The sequence below is a fragment of the Dermacentor silvarum genome, chromosome 9 (genome assembly GCF_013339745.2).
Source record: "Dermacentor silvarum isolate Dsil-2018 chromosome 9, BIME_Dsil_1.4, whole genome shotgun sequence".
Classification (NCBI taxonomy): domain Eukaryota; kingdom Metazoa; phylum Arthropoda; class Arachnida; order Ixodida; family Ixodidae; genus Dermacentor; species Dermacentor silvarum.
Window position 1 is genome coordinate 95,503,960 of NC_051162.1, and position 23,425 is coordinate 95,527,384.

The following is a 23,425-nucleotide window of genomic DNA, read 5'->3' on the forward strand; positions in this document are numbered from 1 at the left end:
GATAGATGTGTCTTAGGCTTGACGCCATCTCGCGACGATAAGAAAAATCCTAAGAAAAGCATATATTATCGCTGTGTTTTGAATCTTTGCGTATGGCAACCTATGAAAAACACTGCGTAGCTTACATTAATTACATAAGAAGCAGTGATTACGTTCTCTTGTGCACAGACGAACTTTCCTTAGAACTCTCAAGCATTTTCCTAACCCGCTATGTGGTTTGGACAGCAAAGTAACTGGCATGTTTTTATTATTATTATTTTTATTACATTTATGCTTTGTTCGCGATGCAGTCTTCTTTTGCTGGCCTTCGTCAGAACTGGAATGAGTCTTCAGACGGCCGCTGCATGCATATCTGTCTATTTAGCCGTCTACGGCGAGTATTGGAACACAATCTTTGACTCATAATTTGACGTGGACTACACGAGACAGACGGCAGACGTTCTGATTTCTCTGCATTTTCCTCAATAAATTATATCTTCTCTCTCGACACAGAACTGCAGACGAAACGTGTATGCGCTCTGTACTCTGTCGTCTGTCGCGCTGTTGTCGTCTGTCGGACCATGCGATGTAAGTTTTTCCTCCTGCGTGTCGTGCAGGCCGTTCGACTGCGAGAGAACCTGGTGTGCCGCTTCTACTTCATGGACGGCCGTACCAAGGCCATTGACATCCACCCGTCCATCACGGCCGAGGACGCCATCAAGACGCTGGCCAGCAAGATCGGACTGCGCTCGCTCGACGGCTGGGCGCTGTACGAGGTTCGTCCGGGCACGGCCACCGAGGTTTTTTTTTTTTTTTTTTTTTTTTGCATGGCGCCTGGACCGTGTCCCCCGAGATTGGCGGCGCGAGCCGGAGTTTTCGGAGGTCATGATGCTGACCGAATCTTGCGAAGGAGAAGCGCGAGGGCTGCTTCCGTATTCGGCGTCATACAGTGATTCGCCCGCGCTCGTAACGTAACAGTCGGTAGTAGAGACGGGATGAAGATAGTTGTAGCTTTAGGTGCCGATACATTTAGAGAATTTATAGTAAAATTTGCAGGCGTAAGATGACGTCAGCTGGGGCGAGACAGGGGTAATAGGAGATCGCTAGGAGAGGGCTTCGTCCTGCAGTGGACATAGATATGATGATGGTGGTGATGGTAAAGACATTTAGAGCCATAGAGCAAACAGATGCTTACCTAAGACTCCTAGCTGTTCTAGATCGATCAGCTAATTATATATGTTAGTGCTGCTGCAGCTAGATTAAACATTGTGTCCCGAGTGTCCTTTGTAATAACCGCAATAATACGCATGGTAGTAGTCGAGTGCTTTATATAAAAACGGAAAATAACAGTAAAAAAACTAAGCATAGTTAAGCGTCAAATTCCCATTTGAGTACCTGCTGGACACTGCTGTGAGGATTATTGACAAGCTTGCTTTCTACGCACGCGCGGATTACATGCGAGAATTATTCTCTGGCATTCAACTAGATTCGTGCTGTCTCCTCAAACGTACAGATTCACGGCTGCAGAAATGCGCAGCTTCTGTATCGAAAATTTATTTTCCTCACGCTTTCTTGATGTGTTGCACGTAACTTACGCAACGATTACGCTTACCTGTATTTATTTATCCTCTGTGTCTGTTCTTCATTATTCCGTACCCTCACTCCACGCTAGCCCTTTTCCTTTCCAGTGTGCGTGAGGCATTAGAAAAGGACGTCTGGCTTATGTTTTGTTAGTGAACGTTCTTAACTGTAACATAGCCACCTCGGACTGAAAAGTGAATGACGGGGGAGAAAGTGCGTGCTTTACCTTAAAACACTGCTGTTCTACAGTGAAGTCACCTTATCGTGTGAAATGACTGGTCTTTATGTTCTGTTGCAGTGCACGCCTGACCATGAACACGTCATCAAAGGATTTGAATACCTCGCCGATATTATCTACCAGTGGGAAACGTAAGTGCCGCGCAAGTTACGTAACAATGAAGTATAGATTGCTTATCAATGCGGGAGGCTGTTTCCTGTAAGCCGCTCAGACTTTCGCAGTATGCATAGGTTGCTGGTAGCGAGCAGTTGTGCGAAAAGTATCGTGTAGTGCGTACTACTGTAGTCGGTGACAACTTAAGAATAAAAAGTTTACATGTACGCCGTCCAACTGCAACGTAATTTGCATAGATGCGCCGGCCAATAAGCTTCGCTTATTTCTGTAGCCTCAAGCGGTTTTGCGTGTTCAAACATCTATTTTCTTCGTAGAGATCTGCCTTTGTGTCGCTGGTTTTAGAATGAAATCTGAAAGTCTCAGCAAATTTTTAAAGTGATCCTGATATCAATGCTCAGCCAAAGAGAATATCTTGACTTCAAACAGCGACCTTTTATTTTATTATTAACCTAGCGTTTACTTTGGCAGATCAATGTCATTAAACTGTGAGCGGACTCCGAATGGCTCGACTCCCTTTCAGAGGTGAATGGCGGGTATACTGCGTTTTTTTTTTGCAAGCCTGTTAAAACTTTAAGCGTAGCTTGCTATGGTAATAAAAATGGCAGTCGAATTGTTCTCAGCCCAAGTTATCTCACAAGTAAGAATGTTCTTGCGTTATGCATTGTTTCGTGTTAACAAGAAAGTGCGAGTGCGCTTGACGCCATGGCGAATCTTTCCTACAGTATATATATATATATATATATATATATATATATATATATATATAGGGATTTTCATTGAAGGCGAAGAGCGACTGGTTTCTACCTCCCTTGTGGGGGTACGGCTCAGTGACTTGAGAGGGGGTGTAAAAATGTGTATCGCTGTTGTCCGTTGAGCGAAGCTCTCTCTCTCTCCCGTAATCGCGACCAGGTGTCGGCGCACGTCGGCGACGTTGACCAAGTACACGACCATCTCGAAGAAGGGCCCGACCAAGGCCCTCGGTGGCGGCGAGTGCCGCTTCGTATTCCGCAAGCGACTCTTCAAGGCGGTGCGCGAGATCCCACAGGATCCTGTCGAAGTGAGCCTCCTGTACGCACAGGCGGTCCACGACGTCGTCAAGGTATATACTTCGCAGAAATTCTGCAAACGGCGTTTGTGTTTGAGTTTCCGCGGTAACAGAATTACGTTATCTCGTATATTCAAATTGCAATCCGACGCTATCATGTCTGTAGGTTGGGGTTAAGTCGTACTTTTCGCTTTTTCTGACTTAGCTTAGTCTCGCGAAATGCCTCTTCTTTCATCTTGATTTGAGTTTATTTGGCAGAAAAAATGAATGGTCGAAGATTAGTGGATAAATTGAAGAGAAACGCTTTGTTAGTGTTTAACACCACAACGGCAGTCGTTGCATTAATATGACGTCATGGTTGTCAAAGTGCTCCCGCGTGCTCGGGCCGTTTTTTTTTCTTTATAGAAAATCTTCTAAAAGGTCACTAAATTGAGTCTGAGTTGTTCCAGAGCCCGACCTAATCAATGTAACTATTGAGCCCCAGCAGACCCTGTTCTGATTCATTTGGGGATTGATTGGTTAATTTGGACGTTATTGGAGATGTAAGCACCTCTTTCGTCTCCGGCTTCTTCGGAAGAACAGCATTTTCTTAAATGATTAAATATGATAAAAATCAGGTGAAATAAGAGCATGCTGACAGTGAATCAGCTTTCGCATGTCTGTGTCAGCAGTCAACGGAATATGTAAAAAAAAAAAGAACGCAGCAACAAAAACGGCACGCTCTGCAGTTTCTGAAATCGTACTCGAGTAGAGCACCGCCACTGTAAATGATCAACAAAAGCAATGGAATAAGTCTCAAGGGTATCAAGTGCTGCATTTCGACAGCAGGCTGCCTAAACCTCATTACGTAACGCGGAGCCATAGCACGCGTGAATTTCAAAACCGCTCATCGCTTTTGCGCCTTGTGTTACTTGGCAAGACTCTAGCCCATGGCAACATGGACGTTTAAGACCGTTTCTAAAGTTTAATTTACGAATCCAATTAAGTTGACATATTCCTCTTTCGTACGTGTCCCTTTGAAGGTGCGTGGATCTTCGATCTCTTCGAATACTGACGCTTGTTTCCTTCCACTGCGCACGCGCACTTGTCGTTCCAGGCGGACAGCTTCCCTGTGGTGGAGAGAGTAGCTCTGCAGCTAGCTGGCCTGCAAGCTCAGGTCTCTGTTGGCGAGCCGTCAGAAATCGAGGAGCTTGACAGGTAACCTCTTTGTTTATTATTTGTGCAATTACCTAGCAGTGGTAGTGATACTAGTAGTGATGACAGTAGTAGTAGTAGCAGCAACAGCAGCAGTACGTCGCTCTGCATAGACTCACAAAATAGAATAGGTAGGGGTAAATGAGGGTAAGCTTATATATTATGTAAAAATATATGCCATCTAGTGATCCTTGAAAAGTGAAGTACTGTATGCTAAGAACTTCTTTTTCTCTTACGAAATAGAGGTTAGAGCTCAGCTCTTAGGTGCCCGTACCTGCGTTGAGCGTCGGCGTTGTCCTTCGGCGTTGTCCTTCGGCGTAACCGAGCGAACGCGGACCGCGGCGGGCGATGAAAGCCGGCGATAGCGAAGAGAGCGCGAGGAAGGCGGAAGCGTGAGACGAAAAGGGTAGGGCCTCGCAAGACAGGCGACGACTGCTACGAGATGGCGCCAGAGTAGCGCGCCGTCGCCTGTTCACTGATGGCATGAGGCGAGCGCGTCCAACGATACCATATATGGAAACAAAGCGCTGCATGAGCAGAGGTCTGTTTGCGGCGGCTGCTGTGAATCGCGCCCACGCGTCACCCACGCGCTGCCTCTCGCGGTCTCCCGATTAGCGAGGCAGTCGCGCCACACTTCGCTCCGTTTGCAACCTGCCGCACTAAGTAGATTGTCCGCGCCAGCCAATATATCGCGAAATGAAAGCGTATATAGCGATCATATTTCGCATTAGGGAGTATCGTAATCGTCGCTGATTTTTTTTGCTGTGGTTTTTGCCTATCTGATTTTTCTGTTTTATTCTGGTCTGCACCATCTTCGTGAAGTTGGCAGTGACCGACCGGCAGAATTAAGCCTGTGACAAATTCAAGCGCGTACTCTTCACCTTCCAGGTATCGGGACGTGGAAAGCTACATCGCCGAGCGCATCAGGGACACGCGTCCCGAGAACGAGTGGATCCAAGCTCTGTGCACCGCCCATAGAGTGAGCCATATCTTACTCGACATACTGCATGCTTACCAATAGCTTACTCTACCGACAGCATGATGTACCTGTAGCTTATACTCTATCTATAGCTTAGCCTACTGGTAGCTTGTTATACCTATACTCTGCTCCACCCATCGCTTAGTCTACCAATAGCATATTTACAATGGCTTAGTCTACCTATAGCTTGATATGCGCACAGTTTACCTAATATAGCTCATTCTACCCATTGCTTACTTTACCCATAGCTTATTCTGCCTGTAGCATTCTGAGCTTACTATATCCACAGCTTGCTATACCCATAACTTTACTCATATAACTTAATCTACCCATAACGTGCTGTGCTCACAGTTTAACCTACATATAGATTGTTCACAGTTATATAAAGATACCGATCGTTTGACTGTGCGCTTATTGCAGTTGTATGCCTTGAATACACACGCGCACACACATTTTGAAGAGCCAACAGTCGCTTAGTGGAAAGCAGTCGGTGATAAAACAGACATTCCACATCACTTGCCAGATAGACCGTTATGCATAACAGCAGCACGTAGTAAACAACATAGGAAGAGAAGACGGGACAACCGCAGTCTGACAAGTGAAACCTTGCTGCAAAAGAAAACGTGACGTAAACAGTGACGTGACGAAAACGAAAAAAAATATATCAATAAATTTCCCAATAAAGTTTCAGTGGTCAGACAGCGTTTGTCCCGTCTTCTCTTACTGTGTTGTCCACTTCCTTGCTGATATCATTAATAAATTACAACTTGCTGGGTTCGCCGTTCTCGTACAGTTCATTGGTGGTTATTCATTGTACGAATGAGAATGTTAGGCGTAGAAAATGAAGCTATGCCTTTTTTTTTTGTTCTCTGCCGCGAGTAATCGTGCCTGTACTCCTCGTTCTCACCCAGACGTACGGAAGCGGAAAGTCCGAACTGGTGTGCAAGGTGTGGTACCTGTCCATCGTCATGCAGTACCCGCTGTATGGGACCGCCTTGTTCCCAGTCACCTGTCGCGGCTACCTCACCTACGGTGCGCCCTCCCGCCATTTCTTTGCTCCGTAGAACACTTCGTAAAGTGTGTTTCCGAGCTACACCTTAGCGCCGTGTTTCTTCAACTGCGGATGCACGTCCCCCAAATGGGTCATGAGCCTTCTTCTGGTAGTCACGGAGAGTCCAGATATAACTACCACCAATGACGTCGATGCCTCTTGCCAACCTTTGACTTCAAGCTTTAAACTATCCACTTACCTCTTCGCACTCCTTCGTTTATCGGTGCGAGACGACGAAATTTCGCCTGAGAGGTAGCCAAAGAAATGCTATCGCATTTAAAGCCCGGGCCTCAAGCGCTATAAACTACATCTTCTCGTTAGAATACGTGATTAAATCAATCCTTGTTAAATAACATTAACAAGTTGTCCTACCCGGTCTCCAGCATTACGCATGGTGTTACGCATGGGAAGAATGGCAAGAATGGTGGATGACAAGAATGATGGTTGACATGCAGTACCTGTCATCCATCATTCTTGCCATTCATTGCTCATAATAATCTTTTGTTTCAATATACGCTCTACGCCAGTGCTTTCTGTGCTTGCTGACCAGACCCTTAGGATGCCACGCGTTGCGGTTACCACATGTTATTTTTCCAGTTGGCTATTTTTCTACCAACCTTGCGCTCTGGGCAGTTTTAGACCCCTTTTCGCTTATGTTTTATTGGTTTAAAGCCCGTTATTGCCTTAAGTAGGAGAGGGCTTGCTCCCACATTTTTTTTTCTTCTATGAATACAGGGTGGCGAAGAATTTGGAGTGGGGCAGGTCTTAAGCTCTCTGTTCGCCGTCGTCAATTAACGAGACCAGCGGGTGCGTATAGACGTGGTGAACGCAGGTCTAAGCTCACGAGCCACATTTTCAAAACACATAGGAATTCCGCGGTTTGTGCTTAAAAGCACCTGCAGTCTTCAGTCTGCTTACAGAATACCCGGGTATATTTTATGCCAGCATGAGATGCATCAGCGCTTTTGCGGGACAATGGTGAACCGACATCGCAATAAATGGTTGGTTAATACAATATGGCTTGATCGCTTTACGTTGGCCTATACAATCGTGTGGAAAGAGGCGATCGACCGACTGCTAACGTCACCTGGTTTGTGTGCACCGTGCGCAGACCACCAGTTGCTGCTGGGCATCAGCTGCGAAGGCGTGCTGCTGGTGAACGCGGACAGCAAGGCCATCCTGAACGCGTACCGCTACTCGGACCTCGAGTCCGTGCTGGTCAACGAAGAGGATCGCCTGGTCACCGTCACGCTGTCCAAGAGCGTGCCGGACCTACACAAGTGTTACCTGTTCGAGACGCCCCAGCACCAGGAGGTGGCGTCGCTTGTGTCCAGCTACTGGCCGCCGCTGGCCGCCCGCATGAAGCCCTCGTACGAGCTCCACGTCAAGGTGAGCAATGCGTACGCATGCCGCTGTTTGAAACTGAGACTGAAACGAAGACACGGAGACCGTCAGAAAACATCGGTGGTTCCCGCGCTTATGTGAGAATAGGTATTAAGCGTATCTTTCGTTGATGTTTGCGCTAACGTTAAAGTAGACGTTATGGCAACGTAAGGCCAAGGACCGCAATGCTTGCAGAAAACGACATCGAAATGAAATCGTAAATGCGGGTGGGTCAAGGCACGTTGTTCATTCTCTAATGTCCCTTACGTGTGGAGCACACCAATAACGCGCCATAAAAATCTTACCACTAACTAGGCGTCGCTTTCACGCGCAAATATTTGCACATCATTGGACGGACAGACTCCCCGGAATGTTCAGTGTGTGGTGTTATAGAGACTATAGACCATGTGCTCGTGGTGTTCCCTGAGTATGCACGCGAAAGACTCACACTGGCAGCCACCTTGAGGCATTTATATAATAGACCACTGTCGGAGGACCTCTTGCTAGGCGCAGGGCCACAGAGTTGTCAGACAACAGAGGCAATGCGTGCTTTTTCACGCTTCTTAGGCGACACGGGCCTGGACTCACGCTTGTGATAACCATCTGTGCAATGTGTCCTTTCACCTAGTTCCTCCCATTATCATCCCCCATTGTGACCCTCTTTCTTCCCCTCCTCCCCTTCCCTTACGTAGAGTAGCAGGCCAGATGCTCCATATTCCGGCCGACCTCTCTACTTTTTCACATCAATAAACTACTTCTTACCACTAACTAACACCAATAACGTCGAAGTGTTTTTATTATTATTAAATGTATACGTAAGATGTTGGCTCCTCGTAGACTCCTTTGCTGCTACCTGCAATAAAAGGACGAACACTCTTTGTGGAAAACAGCAGCATGGAAATGCAAAAGCGCTCAAGAACGAATTACTGCGTGTTGTTCATAGGTCGAGACACAGGAACACAAATTCACAATCCACGTTCACAAGCTAGAATTGCAATGCAGTCTGTGGGAAAAAAAAGCCATTTTCATCGGAGAAGACCTAATTCGTTCTAAACTTGTGGCACTCCAACACCGAAGACACAACCTATTAAAACCGTAGTCTATCGCAGGCGCTGCACTCGAACCGAACGCGTCCTGCATGCAGTACTTGACGAAGTACTCGTTTGCTGCACAATAAGTGAGACGCGGTGCTCTGTCAACGTCGCCACCCGTGGCCGCTTCGCCTCACGTTTGTGCGCAAGGTGCTCTTCGCGATGATGATGATGATGATGATGATGTTGATGATTTATTTATTGGCATCCCCTTCGAAACGAGGTGGCGACAAATAGTCACCTATAGCCTGTTTGAGCTGGCCAAGTAATGTACAGATGTTTTTTCAGTTTGTCTTTGTTTCCGTAGTCTATCTCTCTCTTCCTTAGAACCTCTATATCTGCCTTGTATAGTTACCTATGCTTGTAACAGATCCGGCCCTGTCGATTTATTACCTGCTATTTTTTTCCACCACTACTTTAAACGTGTATATAAATTGCTTATCTCGACTGCTGATCGGTTAGTGCTTCCATCCGCTTTAAATCCCAGTATCCTCTCGGTGAAGCAATCAGAGCTGACAATATGCCGGATTCGACAATATGACGTAATTTGGTGGCTTCCAGAATAGCATTCCGAAAGTTCGGAAGCAAACTATGGTGTAAACCACTCATTTGTGTCACTGCATGGGCGAATGAAACACAGGGTGACTCTCGCGTGAACGAGTAAATATGCTTGATGCATCTCTGACTTCTTTATCAGGATAACAATAGTATGGAAGTTGCAGGCGAATTTTCGCCGTCGTCGTGATGTTAAAAGTCCATGGACAAAGAGACCGCGCCCCGCGCGCCGTATCGTGTGGGTGTTAGGGAAATTGCGTGCGATAATGAGCCGAGAGAGATGGTGGCTTGATGCGCGTTGTCTTTCCGCGCGCTAAATATTAAGGGTCACGTGATCAAGCGCCCACAGAAGAGCGAGGGGAGGTGAGCGCGCGATCACGTGATTAAGCGCACGCTATGGAGGGGGAAGGGCGCAGCGAGCGCGCGTCTCCTCCTCTAGCGCGGCCGTGGCTGCGCACGGCGCGGCTGAGTGGATACGTGGCATGGCTTCATGTGCGCGGTCTTTCCGCTCGCCTAGTGGTTATGTAATTTCATGTTTCGTAGACGCATGCAATCGAGAGGCAGCACGAAGCATTAGCACCCCGCTTCCGGCGCTTTGCGTCACGCTATAGCGTTGTGATAACGAGTGTTCGCGGTCATCGAGCAGAAACCTGTTCATGTTTGCGTGTGCGCACGTTACACCATGCTTGTTATAATTTAGTTAGTAAGCGAATGTTTTGTCGCTATTTATGCGGCCGAGAAAACTACGAACCTTACCTCGTGCATTTGTCTAATACATTGCTATCGCGATCAATGCTTCGTCTTTCGACTTACATGCCCGCCTTTTCAGGCATGCGTCCGTGGTCTAATCATGGAAGTAGATAAATGAAAGTTGTCTATGGCCTAATGGTTCGATCATCGGGCTGCTCTGCTGGCACAACCCGGTTCGAGACCTACCATCGGACATGTAATTTTCCGTGCATATATTTATTTTTTTCCGAGTATTAACCAGGTTTTGTTATGCTGGAATTATTTGAGATTATCACCGTCGTGCCGTCGCATTGCCGTTGTTGCCACATACCTACATGCTCGCATTGCACGGACATTTTGCGCCACCTGAAACCCCAAAACCCAAACGGAAACCCCAAACGAGGCTATAGACAGCCTACAAAATGCAAAATCTGCAAGATATTCTTCGCGTAACAATGATTCCTACAGTCTGTAGAATATGCATGATCATTTAATGCGAATTGGCAACTCCAGAATCCGTTACTTGTGCTGGAAAAACTGTCCAAATAAACAAAGATGGCTACCACATCCAGGTTCACGGCGGCTCTTTCGCTTGGGTCTGGGCTCACGTTTCCCTTTTGCGGCGTCGAATCGAGGTGTTTCGTGGAAGCCGAAAGTTTCCTCGCTGCCGATCACCTTGTTTAGATCGGTCTCAAGGATTTCAGCGACGAAATCGCGGAAAGAGCTGCGCTGTGCGTGCAAACGTCCGGCCTGCCCAGCGAGCCGCATCAGATTTTTTTATAGACGAAGAGCCTTTCAAGCGAGCCGGAGGTTAAAAAAAGGAAGTTTCTGTGCGCAGCGAGCCGTGATGACACGCGTAGTAATACATAACAAAAGAATTTCGACATTCTTTTTTCGGGCTTGTGCGCGGCGGCATCACGACCATTCGAGAACTACGAGGCGTTCAGCGCACGCCGTGGTAGGACACCCTCTTTCGCTTCAAGCCTGAACCTGGATCGGCTGTTTCTCGGCGCATCCGCTAGATGGCGATCATTTACTTGGAGAAAGAGAAAAAAGAAACTTTTATTTTTACGCGCAACCGAGTTCAAAACGCGTTCGTCCCACCAATTAGCTCTTTCACACACACCTTCTCGAGGGCTTAGCGGCGTCTAAAGTTGAAGACGCTGTGGTCGGTGGCGGCGTTGCGTTGCGCTTCTCCGCCGCCAGGGCTGACGTATACGGTTCATTGGGTGACGGCACGTTCGTCGCCGAAGTCCGCGGAGGGTCTCGTGTCGATCGGGACGCGCCATTTTCGTCTTGCCGGCTCAGCGCGCAGCTTCGCTTAGACCGACTGCCGCAGTGCATCGGATTCGCGTGATCTTTGAAGCGGACGGTCGGGGCACTGTTTGGCCCCCGTGGAGTAAACGAACGAAGAAGAAAGCGCGGGTGCGCAGCCGCTATCGTGCCATCGTCGTCGTCCCGTCGTCGTTCTGCCAAGACACGCGGACGATAATTTGTGCCGCCGCTACCAAACGCCGTTATCGATGTCGGCAGTGTACTTACGAAGCAGCGCCACCGTGTCCACTTGATTACTGCGCGTGAGCTGTTTGATCGCCTTGTGACACTGATCTTCGATGGCTTCTGCAAACAGTCTCTGGCGGTCACACACATTGCAGGGCCGCCTGGCGTTCGAAGACCGGGTGAAGCTGCACCAGGAAGTGATGAACTGTCGGCGCACTCTGGTGGATAGCGGCCTGCTCAACAAGCCCGAGGTGGCCACGCTTGGACTCTTCAGGAGCACCCTGAGGAGGTGAGCGGACAAACTGCGCCGAGCTTTTTTTTTACCAGTCACAAATTTAACTTTTCTGTCAGTAAAAAGTAAACCCAAGCGCTTCTGGAAGGTGTACCTTACCTACTGTTCTCACTGGGTGAACGCCTTCGCATTCCATTAATATCTGCTGAGTGGTCTCCGGACCTTTGCTGCAGCATACACATGCCTCATCTTGTTGCGAATATTTGCTCCGGTATGGTTTTGTCCTTAGGCAACCGGCTCGAACATCAAATAGCAAGGCACTGCCCTTTGTGTTATCGTACAATATGTTCCTTCTAATTTATTTCTTCTCATTCTTGTAAATATCCATGGTCCTTTTTACCGCGTGCTAAAACATGACCAGGCGGCGATCCTAAGAACTCTTCCCGTTCGGAAGAGTTCTCCCATCCTCAGCGTGTCGGCCGTGGTGGTTGTCGTGGTCAGACCACTGACCGGTGTTTTGGGTGGCACTCGAGGCTTTTCTTTGAGGTTCCCCGTACACCTTTCCGGATGCAGGTTGAACAGGAATCGTTTGGACAAGCTCCGCCAGGAGTACAGCTCGGAAGGCTACAAGTCGTACCAGCACACTTACTGGGCCTTCAGTAAGACACCCATCGGACAGAGCTTTCTGGTCATGGCCGATACACAGGGAGAGACCACAGCCATCAAGGTCTTCACGTCCATACTCATCTTCTCCGGACTTCTCGAAGAAGGTGAGCAGTATACGCCTTCTGCCCTTCTCATTTTTTTTTCTTCGCGGAATGATAACCTCGAGTCCGTCCGCGATCGGTGTATCATCTGACGAGTCTTGTCTACCGCGCAGAGGACACCGAGTGGCATGGCCAGCGGGATTTGATCCAGCTGGCACAGTCCATCATCGAGTGCTGCATGGCGCGCGAAGTGCTGCTCAACGAACTCTTCATGCAGCTGATCAAGCAGACGACTGACCACCCAGGTGAGCAGGCTGGGCTGACTAGGTGTATAGTGTATAGTATATACATTCTACCAAAGGGGAAATGATCAGAGCAACAAACGTCGTTGTGTCCCACTGCGTGCAGATCCCAACAGCCGGGTGAACGTGCGCCACTGGCAGCTGCTATCGCTGCTGTGCAGCGTGGCTGCGCCGACGGACCGACGCATTCTGGGATACCTGCACGCGCATCTGCGGCACTGCGCCATGGACGTCGTCACCGAGGAGGGCCAGTTCGCGCAGTTCGCGCTCAAGGTATATGCGTGTGCCTTGTTGATACTTTGAGCTTGCATGGCTGGCTAGGGTTGGTTGTAGAGGCGTATACGACCTTCGGGGAATCGCGCATTCGCTTAGGTGCGGTGTGCTCTCCGGCTCTGGGAATCGGTCACGTACGCGCTCGACTCACGGCATGTCTTGTCAGAAGTCGCAGAACTTGCAGAATTGTCAGAACTTGCAGGTAACTCGAACGTATTGTTGGACGTCCGGCTGGTACGACTGGTGCCTTTATGATCGGATGGTTCTTACGCACACGTTTTTCGCTCTGCATGGAGCACCTCTGTTGCTGCCTGTCTCAGATCGTCCGTTCCATTGCTCTCGCGGCGCGCATGCGCAGAGCCTGATGCGCACCCTGGAGACCCGTGGCCGGCGGTGGCCCCCGTCTAGAGACGAGGTGTCGTGCACCACGCGGCGACACCCCTGCCGCTCCAAGGTGCACTTCCTCGACGGCCAGGTGCAGAACGTTGACTTCGACCCCTGCGTGTCTGCTGGAGAGGTGAGTGAGCGGACCCGCTGCTATGCATGAGAATTCATTCTATCTGGGGGACGCTGGGCGCAGAGCGTGCACCAGAAATATTCGTGGTAGGACCAGCGAAATCGTGCACGCAGTGCAAGTAGTAGTAGTATAGTAGTAGTAGTAGTAGTAGTAGTAGTAGTAGTAGTAGTAGTAGTAGTAGTAGTAGTAGTAGCAGTAGTAGTAGTAGTAGTAGAAGTAGTAGTAGTAGTAGTAGTACTAATAGTAGTAGTAGTAGTAGTAGTAAACAGGACGCAATACTGTAGAGCCTGTGTCTCTCCGACAGCTACCTCTTGTTTTACGTACTCTTCTTGGTTACACACGTTTACAAGACCTCTTCGAGCTTACTCGACAAGCAGCAACCCTTATATCTTTATTGGCCATTCAGGATCGATTGATCGGTTTCATTCAGCTTTCTCCTGCAAAAAAAGGATGTACAGCGTGGAAAACTAAGGCACAAGAATACCAAAAGATACGTTAAACACACGCAAACACAGCTATATGTTAGTGTGTTAGATCTGTCTTGTGGTGTTCTTGTGCCCTTTAGGCGCTCTAGATTGCGTTTCGCAAGGCGAACAACCAACAATTAAGTCCATTTCCTAACCCCCGTCGGCTTCGCTTCCGTCAAGGCCACAATCTATCAATGATCCGTAAAGGATTTTAATCAAAGTCCGCCAAGTTTCGGCACCACTGGCCGTCAATTGGAAACATTAGCCAGTAACGCAGCATTAGTCAGTAACGCAGCATGCGTTGTCAAGCCTTGGAAGGCCTTTTTTGCCAACGCATCATCCTTTGGTACGCAGAACCAAACAACTTCATTCTATCTGATTATACTGTCTGTCCTATACTTGCACAGATGCTGACCATGCTCAAAGCCCGCATCAACCTGAGGCCGACAGCCGAAGGATATGCCATCTACGAGGTCATCGGACCAACAGGTACTTCCCTCCCCATGTGTGTGTCTTCACTGCCAAAGCACTAAAGTCCAAGGGAATCGAGTTTGAGCGTTCGCAACGTCACGCGCCAGAGCAACACTTAGTGCACAATTTCAATCGTTCTTTTGAGCAGGCTAAAAGAAATATGTTGAAATAATGTAGCAATTGTATAATTGAAGAGCTGACCATCAGATATGAAATGTTTCACGGTCGTGGGATAATTAGCGTAATCGTAGTTTAAGGTAAAAAATTTGCATATTCAAGGCAGAGTGAAGCGCGGTTGTTCCAGCACCAACAATATGTCGCTGCCATCCCATAAATTGTCGTCATCGACTTCTTTGTCATCATCACCTTCTTTGAAAGAAACAGCTCAGCTGGAAATTTCCTTGTGATCCAGCTAGGTGGCGCAAGTCTGCTGTCTTTTTATCACGTAAAATGAATACATAATAAAATATTGATACCAGCATAATTTGTGGTGGAAGTGATGTACTCCTCTTCAAATAATCCTGCTGATGTTATAGGATTAAGCTATATCTGCCATACAAAATTTTAATAATCCTCTTTCCACACACAAAAATATTACCTGGCATTTAACCTGGCAGTTGTGACTTCAAAAAGTACATCCAACACCTACTGTTCGCAATTTTTTATTTCTTAGAGCGAGCCATGCTGCCTGAGGAGAAGATGGCCGACGCAATGTCCAAGTGGGAACGCTGGGCTCAAAGCCAGCAGGGCACCGCGAAAGCCAACAAGCAACAGTACTTCCTTTTCAAGGTATGCTGCAACTGCAATTGACCTCGCGTGGCTCGATACCTTTTCTTAGTGTCCTATAGACACGGTGCGGGAGGTTCTCGCAAACGGAACATTATACTGATCACGATCATCGGGTTGCGCGCTCATGCACTCTCGCAGAAACACCTACTGCTTGACGCCTACATAGACTTGAGTGATTCCGTGGAGGAAGAGCTGCTGTTCCATCAGCTTGTCTACAACATCCGCCTGGACAGGTTCCCTGTGACGGAGCACGAAGCTGTGAGTGGACACTTTTGCAAGAACTACTGTATCTGCAAGCTGGAGTTTTATCCTAAGATAGTCGAAGCTCACCTATTGTTGCTGGATTAACTCTGGCACAGATGCCTGGAATATAAAGTCCGAGCTTGAGATAGTACTTCTTTCCTGGCGTGATGGCGGTAGGGGGGGGGGAGCACTTTACCAGACTGTAGAGAGTGTACAGTGAAGGAAGAGTTTTATAAAGAAAAATATGGCAAATCTCTATCAAGGCCTTTTGATTCTAAAGCAAAGAGTTAAGGCACCATCAAGTGACGACTTGAACGAGTCAACTCACCCACCATCAAAGCAACGCGTCAAGCCCTCGACTCCTTGTATGTTCAATCAACCGGCTGCCTTTAAAACTCTAGATACCATTATTATTCGAATGTACGTCCTTTATAAGAAGCAGGTCGAGTCGGTTTATCGGGCTGGAATTGGCCTGCCGAGCTTCGTGCTAGCCGGTCGGGCTGAACGAGTGTCAAGTCGGACTGAGACAGCCCGACTGCATGGGATATATAGGTTGACCCAGATCGACCCGCTTGCAGCGTGCATGCAAACGCGGACGGGTTGGGACCGCCGGCGTCGAGTCTTGCGCGCGGGACCACTGTGACATCGCGATTTATGCATCGGCAGCGGGAAAGGTATCGGGACGAGGGCAAAGACAAGCACTGTGCAGTCAAAACTCGTCGTAGCGACAAGACCTATGAAACAGAGCTCTTGCAGACGACAGCAGGAACCGGAAGCCCAGTTCGAACGCGTTGATGTCTCGGTTCGACGCTGCGTGTCGCCATTGTCCACACTCGTCGGAAGCGAGTTCACGTTAACGCGGTCACGTCGGGCTCGGTCAGCCCGACGTTTAATTTAGTTTAGTTTTCTTCTGTCCTTCTCCTTCCCCCCTTCCTTTTCCCGGTTACACGTAAGTGAATTGCTTTTACGACAGCAGACATCTTCCCATTTGGATGAAGAGCTCGCTTTACGTTTTCTGCAGAAGTCTGCGCGCGTTTAAAATTGACATGTGGAGGTCCGTCGTGACCCGTTCGCACGTTATATAACCGTCTAGACAGCACAAGAAGACAAATTAATGAAAATGAACCAAATTATGCAGTTCGCACTTTAAGTCGTATGCAAGTTGTACAAAAGACGCCAAGAGAGAGAGAGAGAGAGAGAGAGAGAGAGAAAACATTTATTGTTAATGAGGTGGGGCGACTTCCTCCTAGGGTGGAGCCCTCAGTTCAGGGCCCCATTGACTCGCGCCACTCCGCGTGCCCGCTGGATCAGCCGTCCCTGCTCTTGCGGGTCTAAGCTGGTCAGCGCAGTCTCCCAGGAGGAGGGTGAAGGTGAAGGAATAGGGGAGTAGCCCGGAGGGTGTGAGCACTCCCAGGTGCAATTATATGCTGTGGGCTTTGCTCCACAGTAGGGGCAGTAGGGTATTTACAGAAGAATAAAATTGGGTTGGAGTGCATACGGCAGGCATTGCCAAATCCTGACTGGAAGCTCACCACTGTCGTTGAAAAGAAAAGTGTACAATCATTTCATTCTACCGGTGCTAACATATGGGGCAGAAACTTGGAGGTTAACCAAGAAGCTCGAGAACAAGTTAAGGACCGCACCAAGAGCGATGGAACGAAAAATGTTAGGCCTAACGTTACGAGACAGGAAGAGAGCGGTGTGGATCAGAGAGCAAACGGGGATAGCCGATATTCTAGTTGACATTAAGAGAAAAAAAGATGGAGCTGGGCAGGTCATGTAACGCGTTGGATGGATAACCGGTGGACCATTATAGTTACAGAATGGATACCAAGAGAAGGGAAGCGCAGTCGAGGACGGCAGAAAACTAGGTGGTGTGATGAAGTTAGGAAATTCGCAGGCGCAAGTTGGAACCAGCGAGCGCACGACTGGAGTAATTGGAGATCGCAGGGAGAGGCCTTCGCCCTGCAGTAGACATAAATATAGGCTGATGATGATGATGAAGGTGATGATGGGCAGTATGAGGAATATTGTGTTGGGTGGAAGAGGTGAAGGTAAAAGAGACAGGGGAATGAATTGGTCTGTAGCTGTCACCACGCGATGGCATCTTCTCGGTTAAGAGACTGGTGTGTGTGTGTGTGTGTGGGGGGGGGGGGGGGGGGAAGGAGTGGGCGAGTGTCTCCTGCTATCTCTGTAATGTTGTGTAGTTCAGTGGTTCTGTCGGTGCGCCAACTGGGTTGCACAGCTCTTCCAATGGCGCCCGGTTAGCGAGCTCTCGGGCTACCGCATTAGCGCGTTCATTACCATGGAGAGAGGCGTGCCAAGTTTCGTCTTTTGGCGAGCGCTGCAGAGCATCACCCATTGACCTAACCGAAGCAGCTGTTTCCTGCTAACGCGGCCGGCTGTTCTTCGTGTGGCTGTGGTTGGCGTGGACACCGAATGATCTTAAACGTGTGTGTGCTGTTGTTGCTTCCAGGTCACCCTGTGCGCCCTCAAGGCTCAACTGGACTACGGGGATTTCCGGGAGGCAATTGTTGACTATAGGCAAGTGTTTTCTGCGTTTGTCTCTTTCACCCGTACTCTGCAAATTCATTTTTTCTGCACGGTTCGTCGTGGTTCTTAAATTACTGCTGTTGCCTCCGCTATTTTAACGCACACCTTGACCTCTTTTTCCGCCTATTTTTGGGTTTCGCGTTATTGGACATCACCCACCAACGGCTTCAGACAAGATGGCACGAATCAGTGCTCACACGAAGTATAATTTGCCATCACTGCTTGCTTGATTACACATGTCAGAGGCTCATATGACACACAATAGGCTTCATACAAGAGGTTTCAGGCGCTATTGCAAGCACTAAATATAGGTTGCTACCGCTAGCGAATTCGCGTCTCAGGCGAGGGCCATAACAATAATAATTCTGTCAATGCAACCAGGGAAATGTAAACGCACTTGTGGCACTATTCTGAGGAGTTTGCGTGAAGGCGGAAGGACACGGTCGCAGGACGGGAAAGTTTTGCTTGAACTTCTGGTCGCGACTGTTGCTCCGAAGTGATGCCTGGGACCGAATGGGCTACAGAAATGTAGATTTGCATTATAGCGTGGAGTCACGGAGCGTGGAGCGGTGGCGACCACTGAGACCGAAGCGGTGACGACCGCCGGACGTGTGGACATGAATTTCTTTCCATCTCTCCGCTTGCAGAAAAGTGATGGCCCAGTGTCTTCCGATGCGGCTGCTCAAAATGATATCGGCCGACCAGGTGGTGACGCAGCACCAGGCTTTGGCCGGCATGAATGTGCAGGAGAGCAAGCGGGCCTTCCTCGCCTTGCTCCAGTCGTGGCCCCTCCACCGCGCCACCATCTTCGAGGTCACGGTCAGTGTCACGTGGACGTCACTGTGGTCCAAACGCGGGTAGTCTGTTCAGTCTTGATGCGTAGAGGAGTATAGTTAAAAGGTCGCCAGTACATGCACCCAATCGCGAATTTAGCGACCAACCGTTGTCACGTGGTCTCTCCCCAGCCTCAGCGCATCGCTTTACATAGGCGACAGTCGGAAGGGCTGGCCAGCAGAAGGTGATCAATGCCTCCAAGTCAGGGCAGGCCGCCATTAGAAGCTGGCCCCTACAGCAACGTTCAACACTACAATACTAGCGAGTGTAGCTATAGCTCAGCGGGCTCTCTATAGTTGGTGACAACCTAGGAATGCCGAGGAGGCAAATCTGTACAATTAGGGAAAGGAGTGTACAACGAGGGACAAAGACAAGTAGACACGTGTCCTGTTTGTCGCCTCGTCCTTCGTCGCACGGTCCTTTTTGTAAAACAAGCTAATACCAATTCGCTGCTGTTCGGCAGATATGTACATCGCTCTCCAACCCTAGGAGAACTATTACAGATGTGCCATCCGTGACCTCTCGGTGGAGACGAACTTTCAATATCCCGCCTACCACCGTGTGGGCGTCTCTCGGAAACTACGTTTTCGAGCGCAGACGCACAAAGGGCAGTTTCAGTGTGGTTTTGTGGCCGGGGCTCGTACTGAATTCTTAGATTTCCACCTAAAATAGTTTACATTTGAGTCCAACTGCAACAAAATTTCGCTTCGGCTAAATTTGTTATGAGTAGTATATAATACCACTAAAGTAATATTGACAAAGCCGCAGAACTTGCAGTTGCGTAGTTTTCCTGTTAACCCTCTCTACGAGGGAACTTCTATAAAAGTACATGGGATAGGAGAAATCCTTTTTCTCGGCAACCACTGCACTAAATTCGATGAGATTCTTAACTATCTTAAACTAGGCTTTTTACGCGATCCAGAATGTCGATCGTTACAGTATGTCTTTAAGAGGACTACAGATAACCAGCGGCCTATTAATAGCGGAATATGTATCGAGCCATGCTAAATGCGCTACAGGGAAGCAAAACATTTGATGGATTCATGGGATCGAAAAGATTGCTTGAGTATAGCGGTTTCAGTTGGTGCAAAGCGGAGTAGTTGAAATTATCTCGGGGCGAGGCCTTTGTTCTGCAGGGAATATTGATTAGGTGATCAGGGGTGGTGGTTGGTGGTAGTGGTGATTGTGGTGGCGGTTATGGTGTGATAAAGATGATGATGAATCGAAGGTTGTGAGCTCTCCCTATCTAGCTGTGATGATATAGTTTCAGTGATAAAACTTATGGGCGTCCGTAACCCAAGTGCAAGCCCGTGGACCTGGCAGTGTTCATGAAGTTAAAACTCGAGCTAACGAAACCCGATTTTACGAAGTTCCCGATATAACGAAGAAACTTGAGTTCCCCGGCAGGTACCCATAGGGTCCAACGTTGTCATCAATCCGAATTAACGAAACTAATGGCAACTAAACCCAATTTAATGAAGCTTTTCTTGAAATAGGTGAGTAAAAAAAGCGCTGATTTATTTCTAATTTTAACACAGACGGCTTTTTCACCGAGCGTGCGCTCTAAAGCTGTCGCGTTAAAACGTCTAGGCGCCCTCGTCACGGCATATCGGCAGCCGGTCATAGCTTCACGTGACCGTCTACCTGGCCTGCATCGCACATCGCACAAGCAATTTGGGCCGCCCTCGCGGACTTTTCACACGCACAGGCGTGGGTTAGCGGCAAATGCAATGCCGCGGTAGCTTTTGGGTGTCGCTACGTTACAATTTTAGATTTCGAAGGACCGAAACATCCATTTCTCGGTTTCACGAACTTCCCGATTTAACGAAATAATTCGAGCGTGGTCATTACTTCGTTAAATAGAGTTTCGACTACAGTTTAGAAACCGCTTCACTCAGCCGTTTTTGTTTAACCGCGGGCTCATGCGCATGCGCACTGTTTCGATCTCGGCGGCTGAGCCCAGACTACCGAGCTCGTCGTTCTGCATCGGTCTTATGTTTTATGTTCTTTACTTTCAGCAATCCTACACATCGTCCTGGCCCAAGACACTGTGGTTCGCTGTGGACCAGACAGGCGTGCACTTGCTCGAGCTGCGCACACGGGTGAGAACGACACCTTCGCGCTGGTCGTTAACTGGAACGTTTCCTAAGTGAACACTGAAAAGGCAGTACTACCTTTGTTTAAACTGATTTATTTTATTCATTCATAATACCTCGAATGTCCCAAGAATCGGGACATCACGGAGGAGTGGTCCCAAAGAAAAATGGCGGGTCATGTTAGGTGGCGTGACGAGAAATTTTGAAACGACAAATGTCGGTGGCGAGAGCTATGTTAAAGAAGGAAGGTTATTCTAATTTCGGGCTGTGCGCAAAAAGAAAGAGAGAGGGAGTACGTTGATAATTAGTTTAATGGGCACGTGCTGGATACACATCATTAAGATGTGGGACACAATGCGCTAAATTGATGACTTGGTTACCTGGGAGCAGTGAATGAGTGTTTTTTCTGAAACAAAGTAACCTTTCAAAAACCCTAATTGGATTAATTTGATGTGGAAATTTTTTAAATTATATCTGAAAAGTGAAGGCCAAGCTTTTTTTATATCTTGAGTTTCGCGCCCAAAACCTTGGCGCCTGTAGGTCAGTGTGACGTCACATATTTCAAGGTATTTCTTCTCATGTTTGGGCCATTCTTGGCGCCAGGTAAAGTTCTCAGAACATTCTATGTCGAGTCCTTGGTTCCTTTACAATGCAGTTTAATTTTTTTTATTGCTAAGGAGGGTGGATGCTGTCGGAACACATGACGTCACGAAGAGCTGTTGCAGGAACTTCACGGTGGCGTCGCCACCTGCATCTCGTTCTTTTTTAATATCTTCTGACTTGCCAAGGCTATGGTCGTTTTGCTATTGCGCAAGCGCAGTTTGTTAATACAGCTTAACTTAATATTCATCTTTAGTGCCTATTTATCTGTACAAGCGCAATGCGAGGAGTGTTAAAATGGTGATAAACATCCCACCATGCATATGATACTTTATCGCGTAAGTGTCCGAGAGACTTCAAAAAGTTTTAAATCTCCACGAGGTACTCTTTCCGCGTCCTGTTCTGAAGTCTCGACTTTTCTTTTTCTTGTCTTTCAGAATGTATTGTGTGCCTGCGAATACGAGAGCATCATAAACTACAGCCCATCCCTGAACAGTCTCATGATTGTCACCGGAGGTGGCAAGAAGGGCGCCAAGTACATATTCACTACCAATCAGGTATGCGCCCCTGTCAAACTCTCCTTGTGACACTGTCGCATGTCGTGTGTGCGCCTTGAACGTCTTGATTCGCGCCTTATAAGTTTGAAAGGGGGCCAACGCTATACTGAGGCATGTGAAACGCAGAAACTCTGTCATTACGACAACTGCACGGGATCGAGTTTGTTGCATTTGAGAGAGAAAGCAAAATATTATACTGATTGTAGGAAGTTGAATAATAGCTCAAACTATGTTATAAATACTGCCTGAAAATCTACAAATTTCAATAAAATGTAAGCGCAACTTACAATTTCGTCATTCTGCCAGCAACAGGTATCCCAATACTGTTACCTGTGTGCCTTACATCGTCTGAAGCGTACGAAGTGTCGCCTAGACGGCCGAAAAGTAAAAGAGGTGGAATTGCAGGCCATAGCCTCCTATACTCTTACAATGCCTGCCCAGTAGCTCCGGAAAGCGTGCGAGCCAATGGTCCACTGCGACAGCGCCATGCATTGTGTCTCGCTTATTGCTAGAGCCTGGACAACTTTCGCCGTGCACCGGCTCCGTTCCTTTGCTGCCGTCATAGAGTTTCCTACAAAATTCACTAGAGGGAAATATGGCGCTTGTGTCGACAAAACGCTTCAGCCAGCTCGGGGACGTTGCGTAGTACACGGATTTCGCCTAAACTTCATCCTTCTGGTTTCAAACGGGTATGTGACTTAGGGAATTGACTGTTTTCAACAAAGCATTCCGTTATAAATGCAGCAATCAACATTGATTGCGAATGCCTTCATGCATTTAGAAAAACAAACATGATTGCTTGGACATTTAGAAAGCTAAAGCGTAATAAAAAACTTGACAAGAACATCTGAATTCACAAACAGAAACATTAGGATAATTGATGTATTATACCCGTCATTCCCATAGCAACTGACTGATCACAGCGCCACAGTTCTCGCCAGTGATTTTAATACGAAACTATATGGTGTTAGGTAGTTGGGCTAACTATCACTGGTAAGGGGTGCAATTCCGGACATTGTCGAATTTCGTCATATTGGCAAGTTCTGTAATGGCGGCATTTTGAGCCTATCAGAGAAGCCGTAGCAGCCTTCTGGGCCAATCACAGCTGACAAAATGGTGAATTCGACAATGTCTGGGCCAAGTCAGAGGGGACAAAATGGCCAATTCGACAATTTCCAGAATCGCACCCAAGGTTTTCTCGTTACCCTACCCTAAACGAGCTTATTCTCGCCCTGCGTGAGTGGCGCCCTGGGAGACTACATCAGTGTGTGTGGTTCATGCGGCTGGCACATCAGTACTATATAGAAGGATATGGTCCCCCCTAATACAAAATGCCATCCTCTCA

At 48.1% G+C, this 23,425-nt stretch overlaps 1 protein-coding gene across 1 annotated transcript in view; it reads left to right on the forward strand.

The window, feature by feature from the left end:
• The window catches only part of LOC119463749 (myosin-VIIa-like), a 131,153-nt gene that overhangs the window by 92,023 nt on the left and 15,705 nt on the right, over positions 1 to 23,425 (forward strand). The window contains 19 exon segments of the mRNA XM_049655363.1: positions 597 to 755; positions 1,859 to 1,929; positions 2,822 to 3,011; positions 4,054 to 4,154; positions 5,040 to 5,130; positions 6,042 to 6,162; positions 7,293 to 7,570; positions 11,595 to 11,728; positions 12,245 to 12,441; positions 12,552 to 12,683; positions 12,787 to 12,953; positions 13,312 to 13,470; positions 14,345 to 14,426; positions 15,082 to 15,197; positions 15,336 to 15,455; positions 17,917 to 17,984; positions 18,641 to 18,812; positions 20,846 to 20,929; positions 21,961 to 22,080. Coding sequence (XP_049511320.1) covers positions 597 to 755; positions 1,859 to 1,929; positions 2,822 to 3,011; positions 4,054 to 4,154; positions 5,040 to 5,130; positions 6,042 to 6,162; positions 7,293 to 7,570; positions 11,595 to 11,728; positions 12,245 to 12,441; positions 12,552 to 12,683; positions 12,787 to 12,953; positions 13,312 to 13,470; positions 14,345 to 14,426; positions 15,082 to 15,197; positions 15,336 to 15,455; positions 17,917 to 17,984; positions 18,641 to 18,812; positions 20,846 to 20,929; positions 21,961 to 22,080 — 2,562 coding nt within the window.